Source organism: Camelina sativa, chromosome 1 (assembly GCF_000633955.1).
Source record: "Camelina sativa cultivar DH55 chromosome 1, Cs, whole genome shotgun sequence".
Classification (NCBI taxonomy): Eukaryota; Viridiplantae; Streptophyta; class Magnoliopsida; order Brassicales; family Brassicaceae; genus Camelina; species Camelina sativa.
Window position 1 is genome coordinate 8,294,445 of NC_025685.1, and position 17,192 is coordinate 8,311,636.

At 35.6% G+C, this 17,192-nt stretch overlaps 2 protein-coding genes, 1 long non-coding RNA gene and 1 pseudogene across 4 annotated transcripts in view; 2 read left to right on the plus strand and 2 right to left on the minus strand.

Moving 5' to 3' along the window:
* Positions 583 to 961, plus strand: LOC109132227 (annotated as a pseudogene).
* Positions 1,316 to 5,372, plus strand: LOC104783504 (histone deacetylase 15). 2 transcript variants are annotated; one of them, XM_010508653.2, is made up of 18 exons: positions 1,316 to 1,433; positions 1,677 to 1,845; positions 1,941 to 2,123; positions 2,236 to 2,338; positions 2,452 to 2,516; positions 2,647 to 2,722; positions 2,828 to 2,892; positions 3,011 to 3,066; positions 3,222 to 3,345; positions 3,456 to 3,581; positions 3,698 to 3,748; positions 3,862 to 3,930; positions 4,114 to 4,222; positions 4,366 to 4,445; positions 4,530 to 4,612; positions 4,695 to 4,740; positions 4,805 to 4,979; positions 5,060 to 5,372. In XM_010508653.2, the coding sequence occupies exons 2-18, from the start codon at positions 1,711 to 1,713 to the stop codon at positions 5,173 to 5,175; spliced, it is 1,662 nt and encodes a 553-aa protein (XP_010506955.1). In that variant the 5' UTR covers positions 1,316 to 1,433; positions 1,677 to 1,710; the 3' UTR covers positions 5,176 to 5,372. The 2 variants fall into 2 exon arrangements, with proteins under 2 accessions (XP_010506955.1, XP_010506959.1); XM_010508657.2 differs by having other exon boundaries at positions 1,317 to 1,433; positions 1,694 to 1,845; positions 5,060 to 5,255.
* Positions 9,391 to 13,883, minus strand: LOC104783514 (DNA mismatch repair protein MSH2). The gene is made up of 13 exons (XM_010508660.2): positions 13,835 to 13,883; positions 13,665 to 13,714; positions 13,434 to 13,466; positions 12,222 to 13,295; positions 11,523 to 12,077; positions 11,245 to 11,355; positions 11,065 to 11,154; positions 10,893 to 10,964; positions 10,704 to 10,814; positions 10,488 to 10,614; positions 10,147 to 10,340; positions 9,864 to 10,007; positions 9,391 to 9,740 (listed from the first exon to the last, which is right to left on the minus strand). The coding sequence occupies exons 1-13, from the start codon at positions 13,881 to 13,883 to the stop codon at positions 9,537 to 9,539; spliced, it is 2,814 nt and encodes a 937-aa protein (XP_010506962.1). The 3' UTR covers positions 9,391 to 9,536.
* LOC104783519 overlaps positions 15,876 to 17,192 on the minus strand; it is a 6,713-nt gene continuing 5,396 nt past the window's right edge. The window contains exon 6 of the long non-coding RNA XR_002036673.1: positions 15,876 to 15,977. This is a non-coding gene — a long non-coding RNA (uncharacterized LOC104783519). The remainder of the gene's footprint in view (positions 15,978 to 17,192) is intronic.

Here is a 17,192-nt window from a genome sequence, read left to right on the forward strand (position 1 = left end):
ATACTCTTGTCAATCTTAAAATTTATTTATTGGTATGATTGCATGATAGCTCTTTGGACTCGTGCATTTCTCTAAAGGAAAGAGTTTGTTTCATTTTTATTGCTTTAGTGAAATTTCATAACCATGCAAAAGGTTTCAAACGTTTATTTCAAAACAAACTCTAAATCGGAGAATCCCTTTAAATAGTTTATTTAATTATTTAGCAGTTAACCACAAAGTAAGTTTGCATGCATGTCCAATTTAAATTTCGAAGACATTTAGATCAAATATGGACGGTCCGCAAAATCTTATGTCGTTTCTAACATAATCCAATAATGGAACTGAATAAATCAATTTCTACCGATGATGAATCTTTGAACTGAAAGGAGACAAGAAAAGAATACATCAAATATCTTCAACCATAACGGGAAGCTAGTCGGTCACACTTCACAAGTGGCCTTTGTTTTTGGGTTGTTTCGTTGAAGGGTCCCGAATCAATGGTGGGGAATACTTTCTACTTATCTCTTTCTCTCTCCAACTCCAATATATATATAAATGATGAACCTTCACTTCCTTTTAAACACCACACAATCATCAATTTACACCCTGAAGCCCCCATATATATATAATATACTCACATTAGACAATGAGGGAGAAGTCAAAGGAGGAGGCAGTGAAGCATTGGGAGAAGAAGAACAAGCCTTCTTAACCAAAAGGAGTTGGAGAGTTTCTGAAAAAGAAGAAAGGGAAGTTCTATATTATTGGGAAATGTATTACTATGCTTCTTTGTTCGCACAAGTGATCATCAGAACACACATATTTGTATACATAATTATGTTATCATGTATATATAATTGATGATGATAGAGGTATAAAAAGGAAAGAGCTCATATATATATACGACTTTACCTTTTCGGTATCTCTCATTTTATGCGGGTGTGTTGTTGTCGTCGTTAAAATTATACTACATATATTCATATCACTCAATTTTCTTCTCTGTGAACTATTTCTATATAGAACATGCAACAGCAATACTATCTCCCATGGTTGTAGAATTTATATTAATGTATCAACTTTTTTTAGAGAGACAAAGACAAAGAGGATGCCTTTTTGAGTACTATGGAGATTGCAGATTACTAACATGCACATAAAAATTGTAACATATTAAAAAGAAATTGCTTTCATTTACCGTTTAGAAGAATTAGGGAAAGGAAATAAATAAAATATATTGGACTCAAATTTATTAATGGGCTTATATTCTTATTGGGTTTTTGTCGTCTCGTATAATGACCATAGAGAGCTCCTCGGGCCCAAATAATCTCTTACAGTTTTCAAGTCTGAACGTCGTCGTCTCTCTCTTCTCTTCTCCGTTGTGTTATCGTACCGTCACGCTCCTCTAAAGGCGACGGACGCAGCCCTTTTGCCGTTCATCGTTTCGCCGGAAGTTTCTTCAGGTATCATATTTTGCTTCCGCCGTTGAAATTTTTATTCGGTTTAGTTTCCATAGAGAAAAGGCAATTCCTTAGTTTTGGATCGGCGAATCGATTTACATATACACACCAAAAAAATAGTTAGGTTCATCAGTAAAGCTGTTGGTTGTATCCGTGTGTACAGTTCCTTACACTTGCCTCAGTTTTTTGGTTTTTAAATTTCTCCAATTGGGGTTTTTTGTTGTCTTTGTTTCTAATTTGGCTCAGGGGAGATTTGTTTTCAGCTGGTTAGGGTATAACGATGGTTTTAGAAACTCTAGAGAGTTCATATGAGGGTTCAAAGAGAAGACATGTGAACGGTGGTGATGTTGCTGTTCCTTGTTCGGGAGATGAGTTTAGCAATGGAGACATAAATGCTGCTCCTGAAGTTCCAGCCGTAAGCTAAACACCATGGGTTTCATCTTAATGCATATTGCCACAGGTGTTTCTGCTCTTGTTGTGACATTCTGGTCATTGTTGTGTCTTATGCAGAAACGAGCTAGGGTTTCAAGGGAGATGACATTTGAAGATATTTACGGTGCGGATACATTACTGAATGATGATGATGAGGAGGATGATAGTGATTGGGAACCTGTGCAGACGCCCGTCGAGTTTGTAAACTGGTGTTGTGTCAATTGCACTATGGCCAACCCTGGTGATATGGTCCATTGTTTTGTACGTTTTCATTTACTTTTTTTTTTGCTTTACTGCTACTATTTGTTATCTCGTACGTGTCTGCACAATGTGCGTTTTGTTATGCATCTGTAAAGTTGATTCCTTGGTGTAGATTTGTGGTGAGCACAAGGAATCTGGCATCCTGAGGCATGGATGTTTTGCGTCTCCGTTTTTTAAAGATACTGGTCTCATTGAAGTTGAAGAGGATTATGGAGGTAGGAGTTACTAGCTTTGCATCTTCTGAACTTGTCCCTAGACATATTGCTTTTTTTTTTCAGTTTTTTAAGTAACGGTAAGCATGCCCACTTCTCTTTTAACTTGATCTCAGGAAGCTCATCTGCAACCAGCTCGACAGCTGTTGGGTTCGACGAGAGAATGTTGCTACACTCAGAAGTATGATCCTTTTACCATTTATGTGTTATGTTTTCCTGAGAAACCTCTAGTGTCTGTTGACATTATCTTCAAAGCTTTTCTTTGTGCAAGTGTTTCCATTTTAATATGTTCTGATGGCATGCTTAAAAAGTTTGAAGTTAAGGCACATCCACATCCAGAGAGACCTGATCGTCTTCGTGCTATAGCTGCTAGTCTTGCCACAGCTGGTATGTTTCGTTTACTGTCATGAGAATATTAATATGTTTCATTTTACAATATCATACTGTTGTTGAGAGTAATTTTGGTACTCACCACTTCTGAAAAATTTGCAGGTGTTTTTCCTGGAAGATGCTTACCTATTAATGCAAGAGAAATCACGAAACAAGAACTCCAGATGGTGAGCTGCTACATAACTTTCTTTGACATTTCTAATGTTTTGTTCATCGCAGGGGGTTCCTTCATTGCAGTACTTTTGCAAACAATTCGCTAACTGGTTTATGTTTGTCAATTTTGAGGTCCACACTTCAGAGCATGTTGATGCTGTTGATACTACAAGCCAGCTTCTCTATAGGTTTGAGTTTTAAACCATTTGTTACTTTTTACTGTTCACTGTTCATATCCTTGCTTGTTTCTTGAATCGTAATTTCCTTTGCGTAAGCTGCCCCACATTTATCTCTTTTTGTTCGTAAATCGTAATCCCATTTTTCTTTTACCACTGTCTGGCAGCTACTTCACCTCTGACACATATGCTAATGAGTATTCAGCACGTGCTGCTAGACTTGCAGCAGGTTTGTGCGCTGATTTAGCTACAGAAATATTCAGTGGCCGTGTAAAAAATGGTTTCGCTTTGGTATGTCTAATTCACCATAATTTTTGAATTTAGAGATGCAACTACACAGTTGCTTGAAATTGAAAAACTACACCATTTAGTTTCAAAAAAAAAAACTCTGATTGAATCAGGTTAGACCTCCCGGTCATCATGCTGGTATCAGGCATGCTATGGGGTTTTGCCTTCACAATAATGCAGCCGTAGCTGCATTAGTAGCACAAGCAGCAGGGGCAAAGAAGGTGCTAATTGTGGACTGGGTAATATTACTGATAACTCAATGCTGGGTGATTTTGTAGATATTCAAACTTCTTTAATTCGTTGTACTCGACATTGTGTGGTTTGCCTCATATGAATGATTTATCTACCTTTGCAGGATGTCCATCATGGAAATGGAACCCAAGAGATATTCGAACAAAACAAATCTGTAAGTTCACTAATTTTATGGATGTATGCGCATCGATTTTGGAGTGTCGGATGCCGTAAAATATTATTGGAAAATGACATTTCTTGCACTTATGATCTGTAACCATTGTATAGGTATTGTACATATCCTTGCACAGACATGAGGGAGGAAACTTCTATCCCGGTACTGGAGCTGCTGATGAGGTACCTATGCTCTTCTGTTTTACATGTCTCATCCAACATTCATTAGTAGATGTAGTTGTTGGTGTGCATTATATCTGAGATTTTGGGATTTTTTTTTTTAACTTTCTGCTCGTTTCCGAAGTCTATTTTGAATTTTCTCTGTGCAGCAGAGGAATATGTTCTAATATTAATTATGGGGTGTAGGTTGGTACAAATGGTGGGGAAGGTTATTGTGTAAATGTTCCCTGGAGTTGCGGTGGAGTTGGTGATAACGACTATATCTTTGCGTTTCAGCATGTGGTTCTTCCCATAGGTACAGAGTCGTTCTACTTTTTCTCTTTTGAGTTTTTTCAACTCTTATCTTAATTTGTTCATATAAACGTTTTGGGTTAAATGAATCCAATACACTTTTGAATCTGCGTTTTGTCTAATTTTAACTGGAACCTTCCCTTGTAGCTTCTGCATTTTCTCCAGATTTTGTCATCATATCAGCGGGATTTGATGCAGCTAGAGGAGACCCATTAGGATGCTGCGATGTAAGCTTCATATTCGAGGGCTGTTCTAGCTGCATATTCTTTGTTTCGTGGATTTCAACACTGTTCTACTCTTTTCTTTATCAGGTGACTCCGGCTGGCTATTCTCGAATGACACAGATGTTGGGTGATCTATGCGGTGGGAAAATGCTAGTTATTCTCGAGGGCGGGTATGTGTTTTGCCGTTTTTGAATAAGCCTCTTATTTTTTAAGGGCAGATTTTGAATAGTCTCTTGTTTTTGTTAAATGCAGTTACAATCTTCGCTCCATATCTTCTTCTGCTACAGCAGTGATCAAGGTTAGTCTCTATTTCAAACTTGAATCCTTTAAATCTGCATTCTGATCTGGCTTAATCTATAAAGGTGCTTCTGGGTGAAATTCCGGAGATCAACCTGCCCATCGCTACCACACCTTCAAAAGCTGGCCTACAAACTGTTTTTGATGTGATGAATATTCAAATGAAGTTCTGGCCATCACTTGCTATCAGCTACTCCAAATTACTCTCAGAGTTGGAAGCACGTCTGATCGAAAACAAAAGTGAGTGATGATCCTTCCCAAAATAAACTATTTCCTTCGTCATTGCACCTTTTCCTAATTGAATCTTACTGGTTTTACAGAAAATCAGATAAAAAGGAAGCTTGTTCGGGTTCCCACATGGTGGAAATGGGGACGGAAGAAGCTTTTGTACAAGTTTCTCTCAGCTCGTATGAATTCAAGATTAAAAAGATTTTAGAAAGCATTTTTCTACTCGTAGCAACTGTATTCTAACTTGAACTTTTGATACCTCGAGAATACTGTTTAATCGTAGGTCACACTATTTATCTCTTCACTGTTCCATATTCATTTGCGTTTTAAGTATTCGTTGAAACGTTATTTCATCTTTTGTTGTAAACATTGTGATCTCATTCGAGGGCCATTTCATCTCTTTTATTTTTTTGTTTGGACATCAAAACAAAATCACGCATTTCTGTTACCACGTTTTAATGTTAACGCATCACATGTTTATTATCATCAAGTGATGAGACCGTGACTCTTTCACGCATCACATTCTGTTACCATCCAAACAAAATTACGCAACACACGGGATTTTGTTTTAATGTTAACGCATCACATAGATTTATAAATAGAGGCACAAACTGCATGCTCACAACTGAGCGATGGAATCTCCAAACCAATACTACTCGGCTCTAGGTACACTCGTATATTTATCATATGGTATACACATGTAAATCAAAATTACTGAACATTCACAGAATCGGAGCTTCATTATCATTGGAGAAAAGTTATTAACAAAAAACCTCAAAATTCTATATAACGTAACTCCCCCGGCCCATGAAAGGAAGATAATTATTTCGACGACAATCAACTCATCAGCAAAACGAAACAAATTTATCTGGTTTAATTAAAATGACATAATAATAAACCAAATCTTAGTCTCGTTCTTTCCTTTTGCCTCGTGCACCATGCTGGATCTTGACCGAACTAGGAGAATACGAGCATCCGAGAGGGGCAATAACATCAACATCATCAGGTGGCATAACATCTACTTGTTGGATACCATGGTATCCATTATCTCCATTCAGGTATCCGAGATCCACTTCTTTGTAGTATCCTCCATTCCCTCCAATCAGGTAAGCTCTGTCGTTGATAAGGTCTTGGTCTTTATCGAATACCACAGCGATTTTCTTCTCCTCATCAATGAAGAAAAGGCCACCGTCATAAGCAAACCGATGAATAGGACCAATGAGTTGTTCCATATCCACTGCTAAGAAGACCTTGTTCCATGACACCACTGGAGTTGCGGTGGAGTTGGTGATAACGACTATATCTTTGCGTTTCAGCATGTGGTTCTTCCAATAGGTACAGAGTCGTTCTACTTTTTCTCTTTTGAGTTTGTTCAACTCTTATCTTAATTTGTTCATATAAACGTTTTGGGTTAAATGAATCCAATACACTTTTGAATCTGCGTTCAGTCTAATTTTAACTGGAACCTTCCCTTGTAGCTTCTGCATTTTCTCCAGATTTTGTCATCATATCAGCGGGATTTGATGCAGCTAGAGGAGACCCATTAGGATGCTGTGATGTAACCTTCATATTCAAGGGCTGTAATTTACACAACTTCTGGAATCAGTGTATTGTTTCGTGGTTTCAACAAAGAATGTTCTGTTCTACTCTTTTTTTTTTTAACAGGTGACACTATTTAATCATAGGTCACACTATTTAGTATTTATCTCTATATTGTTCCACATTTATTAAGAAGAAAAAAAAATCACAGATTAAGAAGATGAAAAGAAGTACAATAAAACCTCTATAAATTAATAAACACTATAAATTAATAAATTTGGCTGGTTCCAAATCGGATAGTGTAAAAAAATAACAAAATTCAATAAGATAATTTTTTTTTGAAATACCCATGTAAAATATAGCCCCTATAATATTATAAATTAATAATGAAATAAACTTACATATATATATATATATATATACACATATATGCTAATGTAAAATGCATGCTTCAAAAATTAAATTTTTTCCTAGAGCTCATATATCTAAATCAATTGTTATGATGTATTTTTAAACTATAATGTTATAAATCAATTGTTATGTTGTATTTTTTCCTAGAGAATGATTGAAAGAAGTATCACAAACATAAAATCCCGACAAGAAAAAAAAACAAATCCCAATAACGTTTGAAGAAATTAGAAAAGGATAAGAGAGAACATTGGAATTGTTCCAAGGAGGAGTCTAAATCAGGCGGCGGTAGTAAAGCACTACGAGAAAGTGGTAAACGCCGTAGTTCCGGTAGGTGCGTTGGTGGAACCCCCAGTTCGTACCAACGCCGGTGGCTCCAGAGACATTGAGGAAAAGTCCATGCGGCAACGTCGCAGTCCACCTCAGGTTAAAGCCGCCACCGTGGCGAAGTAGCCACTGCCTATGGTCATAGTAACATCGTATGTTGAAGATGTACATGCCCCTCGATTATTCTATTCTTTCGTATTCCATATCGAGTTATTTTTTAATTTTATTATATATTATTTTCAAACAAAGAATACATTCAAAACTTTCAAATCCAACTGTTTTTTATATTTTTTTTAGCGTTTGAAATCCGTACGAGAATACTCAAATTTGAGGTTTTCAACCTGAATATGATAGACCTTAAATACCTTGCGATACGTTAGCGAATCACTAAAGATAGTAAATTTACTCGATCTTCTCAAAAGAAAGTAAAATAAAAAAATCAGTTCAGTTTTAATTAAAATTTGGCAAAAAAAAAATGTTTAATTTGAACTTGTGTGTTGTTTGCCATTTGATGCTTGATATTTGTCATTTATGATTAAATGTTTAAAATTTCTATATATGAGTGAATCTATGTATGTTTATCATGTTTTAGAGTGGTTAATAACTGATTTAAAGAGTTTTTCTTAATGTCATTGTAAAATTTAGTAACTACATGTAAAATTATTGTGTATAAAATATTTCTCATTTCAAAGTTTAAAGCAATATATATATATATATATATATATATATATATATGACTATAAATTTAGCCAAACAAAATAATTAAAAAATATTAAAATTTAACCAAAAACATTTTCTCTTATAAATAAGTTAGTAGGAGGAATGAATTAATGTAGAATTATGAGATAGGAGTTACATTTGAGTTAAATGGAGTTACATGCCTTTAATTATAAATAAATATTTTAATTTGTTATAACTTAAAATAAAAGGAATACCAAGTGGGCCAATCAAAATGCACATGATTTGGTTGTTTGTTGATATATAAACCCAACACTCACATATAATATTTCAAAATAAAAAAAGATTACTTTTGAAATGAAAAACTAAATTATTTTTCTTATAAGATTATATGAACTTCAATCTCAATAATTTTTAAAACCCCAAGGATAACTTATATCTTTTTTTTTTTCACTCATCAGTTTAATTTATATTGCTAGATTTCATAGTAATGGTTTCATCTTTAGAGAATTTAGTTAATTGGTATTTTTAAAATTATATCATTTTTTTATATTTCACTTCCAGTTAAATATGATTTTTTTTTGGATCGTTGTTCATTTTGATTAAAACACAAAGACCAATTGTTTAATTATGTTCTTTTTGTTTTCAAAAACCTCAAATCATAAATAAAATAAATATTATATTGATCTTTGCAGATTTATCAATTGGATCACAAAACAAACTAGTCTTTATAAATAGATTTGATAAACTTTACAAAAAAAATAGACTTTATAAATGGATAATTATATTGATCTTGATAAATTATTAAAAATGATAAATGAATATGTGAGATAACCGGAGACATAATAGATAATTAGATATGGATAATTTCAAATTCATGATCTTATTATGTGGTGAATATTGTAAGAAAGTATGAAAATAATGACGTATATGATGTTAATATAAAATAGACAATGGAGATAAACCTTTTAAAACATTAAAAAAATAATATAAAATATACATATCATACAAATTCTAAAACTAAGCTTTTACAATGATATTTGATTTGATTTCTTTAACCCATACAACAATAACAAAGAAAAAAAAATTGAGAATAGTGGAAGAAGATGAGAGAATGAAAGAGTGCGAAACTAAGAGAATAAAATAATGAGTATTTATAGGAAGAGAATTGATGAAAAATTACATTTAGAAAAATGGGAGTTACAATTCTAATTTATTTTTTTGTTTTAATACAATTGATTAATACAACTTAGTGGAGAAATAAAGTTAATGCATAATTTATAGGAGGAATTTATATGATTACAATTTTATATTATGTGAGTTAAATGTAAAGATTAATTATTTTTTAATTTGTATTTTAGTATAAATATTCTTTTTTTGTTAAAATTGCATTGCCAAGTGGACCAAGTTATATATATGATTTCAGTTCGATATTTTTTTAGCATGAAGTGTCCCATAACAAACTGATGAGTAAATGAAACGACGTTTACTTGTAAAAATCATGGAATATAAAGTTTTCGCCCTCATTCAGTTTCATCCCAAGCGACGACCACAACTACAAGAACCGATTTGAGCTATTTACAAAACCAAAACCAAAAAAACGTCAAGGGTACTTGTTCACAGGAACCGCCTGAGCCACTGGCAGTCTGCAGCATCTTTCTCTAGCTCATCTTTCATCTCACGTACCCGTTGAAGTGAATCTTTAAGCTCCATTTTATCAAGCGGCATTGCTGCAAATTCTTTCAGAAACTTGTGAGCTCGCGCTGCCCCTCTCGATACTTCCTCTGGATCATCTTCTCTGTTCTTTCTCTTCCCACTCTCCTGCAATCAACAAGACGAGAATTTAATACTTGTCACCTAGATTTTACAAATAGAGCACAAACTGCAGAATGGGTGAATGATTCCATCGTCAACCAAAAGACAAAGGGAAAAACGAATCAAGACCTCATTGTTGATTATCATGGAAGACGGAGAGAAATCTTCCAGTTCTGCAGCTTTCTCTCTTGCAAGGGCGACTACGCTTTCAGGGAAGTTGGCAAATTCCGCCACATGAATCCCAAAGCTCTGGTCACAGGCCCCTGGTTCAACCTAACCAGACAAACAACACACCACACAAAATTAATTTCATCTTTGTAAGAAAATCAAGCAAGCAATTTAGATTAAACAGAGACACCTTTTACTGCAACAGATCAGCAGATGCAGATGCATTTTCTTTTATTATACCAACCTTGTAAAGCATGGTGAGTTTGCGGCTTTCAGTGTCAATGTGAGCGCTAACATGGAAGTTTGCCACACCAACGGTGTTACCAGCAACCTCAGAGTTTGCTTGAGCCAAGGCAGTAAGTTCATGGAAGTGAGTAGCAAACAAAGTTGGTGCTTTCTTCACTTGAACCAGATGCTCACATATAGCCCATGCTAAACCTAATAATATATTCACCAAGATATTGTCAAGAACATTGAATTCTCTCACATATGACCAAAAAATGAAAATTAAAAGTATGAAGTGACGAGAATAGTAAACTTGCTAAAAACATCCAAATGAAAAAGATAAATTGCAGAGAAACTAACCAAAACCATCATACGTTGATGTTCCACGACCAAGTTCATCGATAATTATCAGTGACTTGTTGGTAGCGCCTTTCAATATGGATGCAGTTTCAAGCATTTCTTGCATGAAAGTAGACACTCCGCGTAGCTAAAACACCAAAGAAAAAAAAAAGTTGGAATAAGCTTTGTGCAGGAAATCAGCAGTTTCATTCATCGCGAGATAAACTTAAAACTCACTTGGCAATCGCCTGCTCCTACACGGGCAAAGATGCAATCTCTGATGGAAATTGATGCTTTATCACAAGGAACAAAGGAACCAACTTGAGCCATCAGCACAATGACACCAACCTGGGATTTATAATGGCAGGAAGCTGGTTTTAATCATACGCCTATGAAACAAAACCGAACTACAAGAAATCATCATACCTGGCGAATGAAAGTGGACTTCCCTCCCATGTTAGGTCCTGTTACTATTTGAAACCAACTCTTCCCTCTCATCTGATTTCAAAGAACAATAAAGGGCAAACAAGGAATTGCTTTAAGTCAAACAGGAAACAAAGAAAAACTAAGGCGTTTATTTTACCATTACAATACTTACAAGTCTGCAATCATTTGGTATAAAATTCACCCAGTCTTGAGCTTCTACGCATGGATGTCTGCTTCCTTCTAATACAAGATCTCCAGCATCCTACAGTTTATAAGCATGCTCTCAATATTATGTCAGGAAAAAAAATCTACTAATGCTCGGAACAAAACAGTCACTTGAGATTGTACTGACCGAAGAGGTGACTTCTGGCCTACAGTATGGAGTAGGGCAACTGGCAGCCAAATCAGCAAAGCTTAACAAAACATCCATTTCAGAGAGCAACAATGCTAAGTCCTCAAAGACCTAAAACCATACAATATATAAGCTTTCAGAAATGAATGTAGTTTACTGCCTTTGATTTTAAACATCCATTTCCATTCATGAAAATATGAATTCATTTCTAGACAGGTTACTTGATTATAAACAACCAATTCTGTAACAGCAAAGTTTAAAATGAATAATAAACAAACCTCGGAGAAGCTGGTAACAGTCTGAACTACACGATCAACGAGCTCCTTTTGACAGCTCTTGTAATCGTCCACAACACTTTGGTACTGGTCCCCAAGTTTTTTAAGCTTTGTGTTTGTGAACTTCACTCCATCTTTACGAGTCTCCAGCACTATAAACTGTGTCGTCAGCTTTTTCCTAATCTTTGGCTCTTCCTTCTTCGTGATCCTAAACACATGCCCAAACTGCGCTGCTTTGTCAAGTTTTAGAGCCTTGTCGACCTGAAGATCGAGTTCCATAGCCGTCTTTTTGTGCAATTCGTGAATCTGCTGCTCCAGCAATTCTTTCTGATCTTTCAGAGATGCTAATGTGGTGTCGTAGCTTGCAGATATCATGTATTCTCCATTTTCTAGCTGGTCAAGATCTACAGAGTACTCTACCAAATCGATGAACTTTCCAAGGTGATCTTGGTCTGATAAAGCCTCGAACTTTTTCAAGTATCTCTCGCTGATGAGTGATGAGAATTCTCCAGTGTACTGTTCCAGAGCTGTTTTGATGAAGGGAAGCCTTATAGTTGACTGCACAGAGACGATGAAGACTGAATTAACAATCACAGAAACCTAATAATATACTATAAATTCAGAGATACATAAAATATATTTATCGCAATGAAAGTGCAATTTTAAAAATTCCAGAGAGCCAGATTAAAGCGCGGAAAGTACCTGATAGAGTTTGATAATATGCTGTAAGCCACCTCTTCTTTTCTCGAGACTCCGCACAAGCCTCTCAACATCTGAGATTCGCTTCAGATGCTGTCTAAGATCTTGCCTTAACCCAGCTTCTTCAACAAAGCACTGAACTATATCTAGTCTCGTCTTGATCGCATTCAAATCCACGAGAGGTTGCTTCAGCCACATATGAAGCAGTCTCTTACCCATCCCTGCAGTGCATGTTCTGTTCATGAGACCAAACAAACTGAAATTCTTATTAGCATCAGTTTTGCTCTCCATCACATTCAACGCCCTCATAGCTGCAGAGTCGAGTCTCATGAATCCACCGATATCATATCTGCGGATTGTGAAGTTCCCATAGTTACCCTCGTCCGAGAGAAGTTCAGAGAAAGAGAGTAATGCACCTAGAGCAGGAGTGGCAAGGTCAAACCCGGATATCAAATCTCTAACTGGTTCAATATTACCCTTCACCAGTCTCTTTAGATCAGAATCTAAATCTCGCCCTTTGAACTCCTGTTTCTTCCTCTCTGTTATCATCACGGCACACCTCTCAAGAGAATCATACAGGCTTTTGCATTCGTTGGATTTTCCGGATTCAGCTGGAAAAATGCATTCTTTTGCACCTAGAGCAATCAGTGAGGACTCCAGATTGGTGAAGCGGCTATCATCAAGAAACTCAGCTAGTCCAAGAAGTCGCCTGGTCAGATCAACATATGCCATTCCGATAACACATCTGCCCTCTTGAAAATTTGGAAATATGGAGACAACAACTGGTGTGTCCTGCATTTCATTGTTTGCAAACAAAACATCTTCAAAGCTTCCAATGTTTCCAGGAGAACCTGTTTTCACAAGTCTCCAATTCGACCCACTTCCTTCATAAAGCTCTACAGTATGGTCATTACGCTCCAGGAGAAGATCCCGAGCAATCGTTTCAAACATGTTCCTACTGATGCTTACGCTTGAAAGAGCATTTGATCCATTCCCAAGCTGCCTTAAAGCAGTGGTTGTATGATAATATGTCTTTGCGATGAAAACTGAATTCTCACCATGAGCTGTATAATAATCCTGCAAATGCATTTAAGAATTTATCCATAAATCAATGACAAAACAAGCTTCTTCTTCAGAACAGAAATTAAAGAATCATGTACACTGTATAAACAGCCAAAGTCTATTATTATTATTATTATAGAACTAGAAACTCACCTTCCGATCAAAGAATCTAACAGCTCTCGAGTCCTGAAGCGAAGAACAATCAAAACCCACATAAGCATAGATCCAGAAATCGTTAAAGACATCAAATTTTTTTCCTAATTAGCGTCCCAATGAACAAAAAAGTCTACACTTGCTTGCTTCAAACCCTAGTTTTAAGGGTTTATTGCAACTGAGGGCTCTTTTACAATCTCTATTATTCCCAGAAATAGAAAGAAGACTTACATTTGGTAGGGTTTTGTAGAAGGAGAGGAACCCTTGAGCCTGCTTTGCATCTACCCACAAAATCAAAAAATGTCACAACCGATAATATCAGACCTTTTTGCAAAACCCATAAACCCAAATTGGAAAATCGAATACGAAAATGAAAAAAAAAACTAGGGTTTTAACAGTACCCAGTTTCAGCTCCGGAAGCTTGTTCTGTTCCTCGAAATTGCCCTCCATTGGAAGATACAGACAGCTAAAATCGAATCCTTCGCCTGAGTTCTGCAACTTACGGTGCAAATGTTCCTCTTTCGTTGTTTTTTTTCCAAAGGAACTGGAATCGAAATCGACTAGAGAGTGATTTATGGTTGTCTAGTTTGGCGGGAAAACTGATTGGCGGCAACCGGCGGCGCGTGTATCGACGTTCATTGAAACGACACCACGCTTGTATGTTTCGTTCCAGATGTTTTGGTCTATAAAAGATAAAAGGCCCATTAAAGCCTGTATTGGGCTTATAATTATTACCTAGCTCACTACTAGCTGAAGATCAAGTCACGACATATGCTAAAACAAAATAATTTGATGTTTTGAGTATTTTTTGTTACAGAAAGAAAAACCAAAATATGCTAAAACATTTCATTTACTTGTACAAGAAAAACATGATTAACGGCCAAATTATTTGGATAATGAGTAGATATCTTTACATATATTATCCGGATAATTTTTAGTTGTTGTTGAAAAATCAATATGGAAAACTATGGACAAAGGGAAGTGGAAGGTTTTGTACTATAAAGCACTAAATTGCATAGAGAGGACGATGATGATGGCCTTTGATGAGCCACAAAAGTCGTATGAACTTATCTTTTATGTCATTTATGGTTCCAAATAGTCAGGTATATTCCCCCTTTTTTTCTTTCTTTCTTTATTTATCTTATTGATTTCTATTTTGGATATTTTATCTTGAGTTGCATTCTTTGTTTGAAATAATTCTTTATATACGTATATGAGCTTCGGACATGTTAGTTTTCATCAACCTCATTATCCTTTTTTAAAACACGCTTTGTCCTTTTTGGAAGAAAATAAAAGCTAACTAGTGGAATACTCAAAGCCAAAAGGATAAGTTCGTACAGAATATCTAATACGTTTTTTTTATATATAATCATTTTCCAGAAACAGAGGAGTAATGTACAATATTAACAGGCTAAGTTTGTAAATTTATTTCGAGGTTAATTTGAATGTTAATAAATCACTAAAGCTTATATGTCCACAGTTTTAAGTTTCACGTATTATCGATAGAGCATGATGGTGACAAAACAATGACATAACAAATTAGCAACAAAAATAATATACATATATACTTATAAGTTATAACGTTATAATATACTATGAATTTTTTTTTGTGTGCAAACATTAATATATATGTCTTATAATTAAAGTAAAAAAAAATTGGTATATTAACAGCAAAAATTATGTTAAGGTTTTATAAGTTTTCGAAAATGTTATTGACAGAAGATATTATTATCACATCATAGAGTTTAAGGGTCCCCAGTTTCTTTGTCATGATGATATACCAAAAAACTTTATAGAGTACAGCCAACCTAACCAACCCATGATGCACACAAACTTATCTCTGTATATATATTCACACACACCCACACATATATAGGGATATATTCATTTCTCGATACAGTGATACACTGATACTAGTGTGTGTCTTTATGTATATGTGTTTGTGCAATTATAATTGTCAAAACCTATTTTGTTATGTCTTTTCCCACTTCGACATTCTGTGACATCGAACTTTTTAAGAACACTAAGTTCCAATTAGTACACGTTTAATAATTACCAAACCCATCATCCAAAAGTTAAACCATCCATCATCTGAAATTATTGATTATTCATTCGATCTAAATTAAACTTTACATACACAATATCACGACATGACGTCTTAGACTGTTAGGATAATTCACCTATATACACGGTACATAAATAAAGATGTATGTTTACAGGTACACAACCTATTATACATAATACATCATATTTTAACAAAAAGAAATCTACTGAAAAAAAAAAAAAAATCTATCAGAGCATTTTTATTGGTAGGTTTGTATTTTTGGGTTCTTACATTTTCTAGTATTAAAAAGTGTACTTTTATTAGCTAAGAACCTTTTGTTTGTTAATTAAAAATATACTACTCCAATGGTAAATTCTAAAAGTGGGGTTCTTAGTTTTGAAAAAAAGAAAAATTTAAATGTTGAAATGTTTAGGAAGCGTTTTGTAGTTGATACCAAAATTCTGAAAGAGAAGCTCATTTTTCTGCTGTTTTTGTGTATCCTGCAGGTACCCAATGAAAATAGACATAGTGTGATCAAAAAACGTCATATAATTACTAGGCATGAAACTTGGCTTAAGAAGGTATTTTGACATCTGTATAAGAAATAATAACAATAGTCGTAGTATTAAACACATTCCATGACAAAAAAAACATTGATCCCTTTTTAGAAAATCACAAAAATCTTATTTTTTTTCCCAGAGAGAAAGAGAGAGATAGAATTCTAAGGAGGACCGAGAGATAATTTAGGAAAGCTGACGTGGAGGGCGATTTGAAAGGCGATTAGGGTTTGTTTCAGTATTCACAAGTATGCTACCGCCACCGGCATCTCCGGATCAAACTGGAGAGGTTCGGGCGTCAAAGGGACGTCCAGTTTCACCGGAGAAAGTTGTGGAGAGTCCGGTGCAGGTATCTGCGGATTTGTGTGGTGAGAAGAGACAGGATTCGGCTTGCGTGCATAGCAAGGGTTGTGTGACTCTGCAGAGAGGTTCGGTTGGTGATGGCTCGGAAACGCTAGTTGAGAAGGAGGGTGTATCTACTGTCCCTGGGACTGTTCCTGTTGTTAAGAAATCTTGGATCCAAGTTGCCAAGAAACATGTTTTCACTCAGCAGAAGTTTGTCGTTGATGTTCTTGATGGCCAGGAGCGTGTCACGGTCCCAAAGGAGGTGTTTGCAGGAGCAAAGCCTTTGTGGGAAGATTTTGTAATAGGGAAGTTTTTGAATGAAAAGGCACCACATGTGGGGAAGATTCACATGATTGTGAATAAGATTTGGCGTTTAGGTGATAAGACCACGCTGATTGATGTTTATGAGGTAAATGCAACAACAATCAAATTTCGCATTAAGAGTGAGGCCGTAAGAAGACGAGTTTTGAATAGAGGCATGTGGAATATCATGGATATTCCAATGGTCGTGTCGAAGTGGACTCCTTTTGCAAAGGATGCCCAACCTGCAATGAAGTCTATACAAATGTGGGTTATACTAAAGGATGTTCCACCATCAATGTTTTCAGAGAAAGGTTTGGAGTTCTTGGCGAGTGCAGTGGGGAGGCCAATTCGTCTCCATCCAAAAACTGAAGCTTGTGAGAGTTTTGATGAGGCAAGGATTATGGTGGAAGCAAATTTAACCAAACCACTTCCATCTGAATATATTATTACTGGTGAGGATGAAGGAGAGCTTGACGCAGTAGTTAAGTACTCATATCCTTGGCTACCACC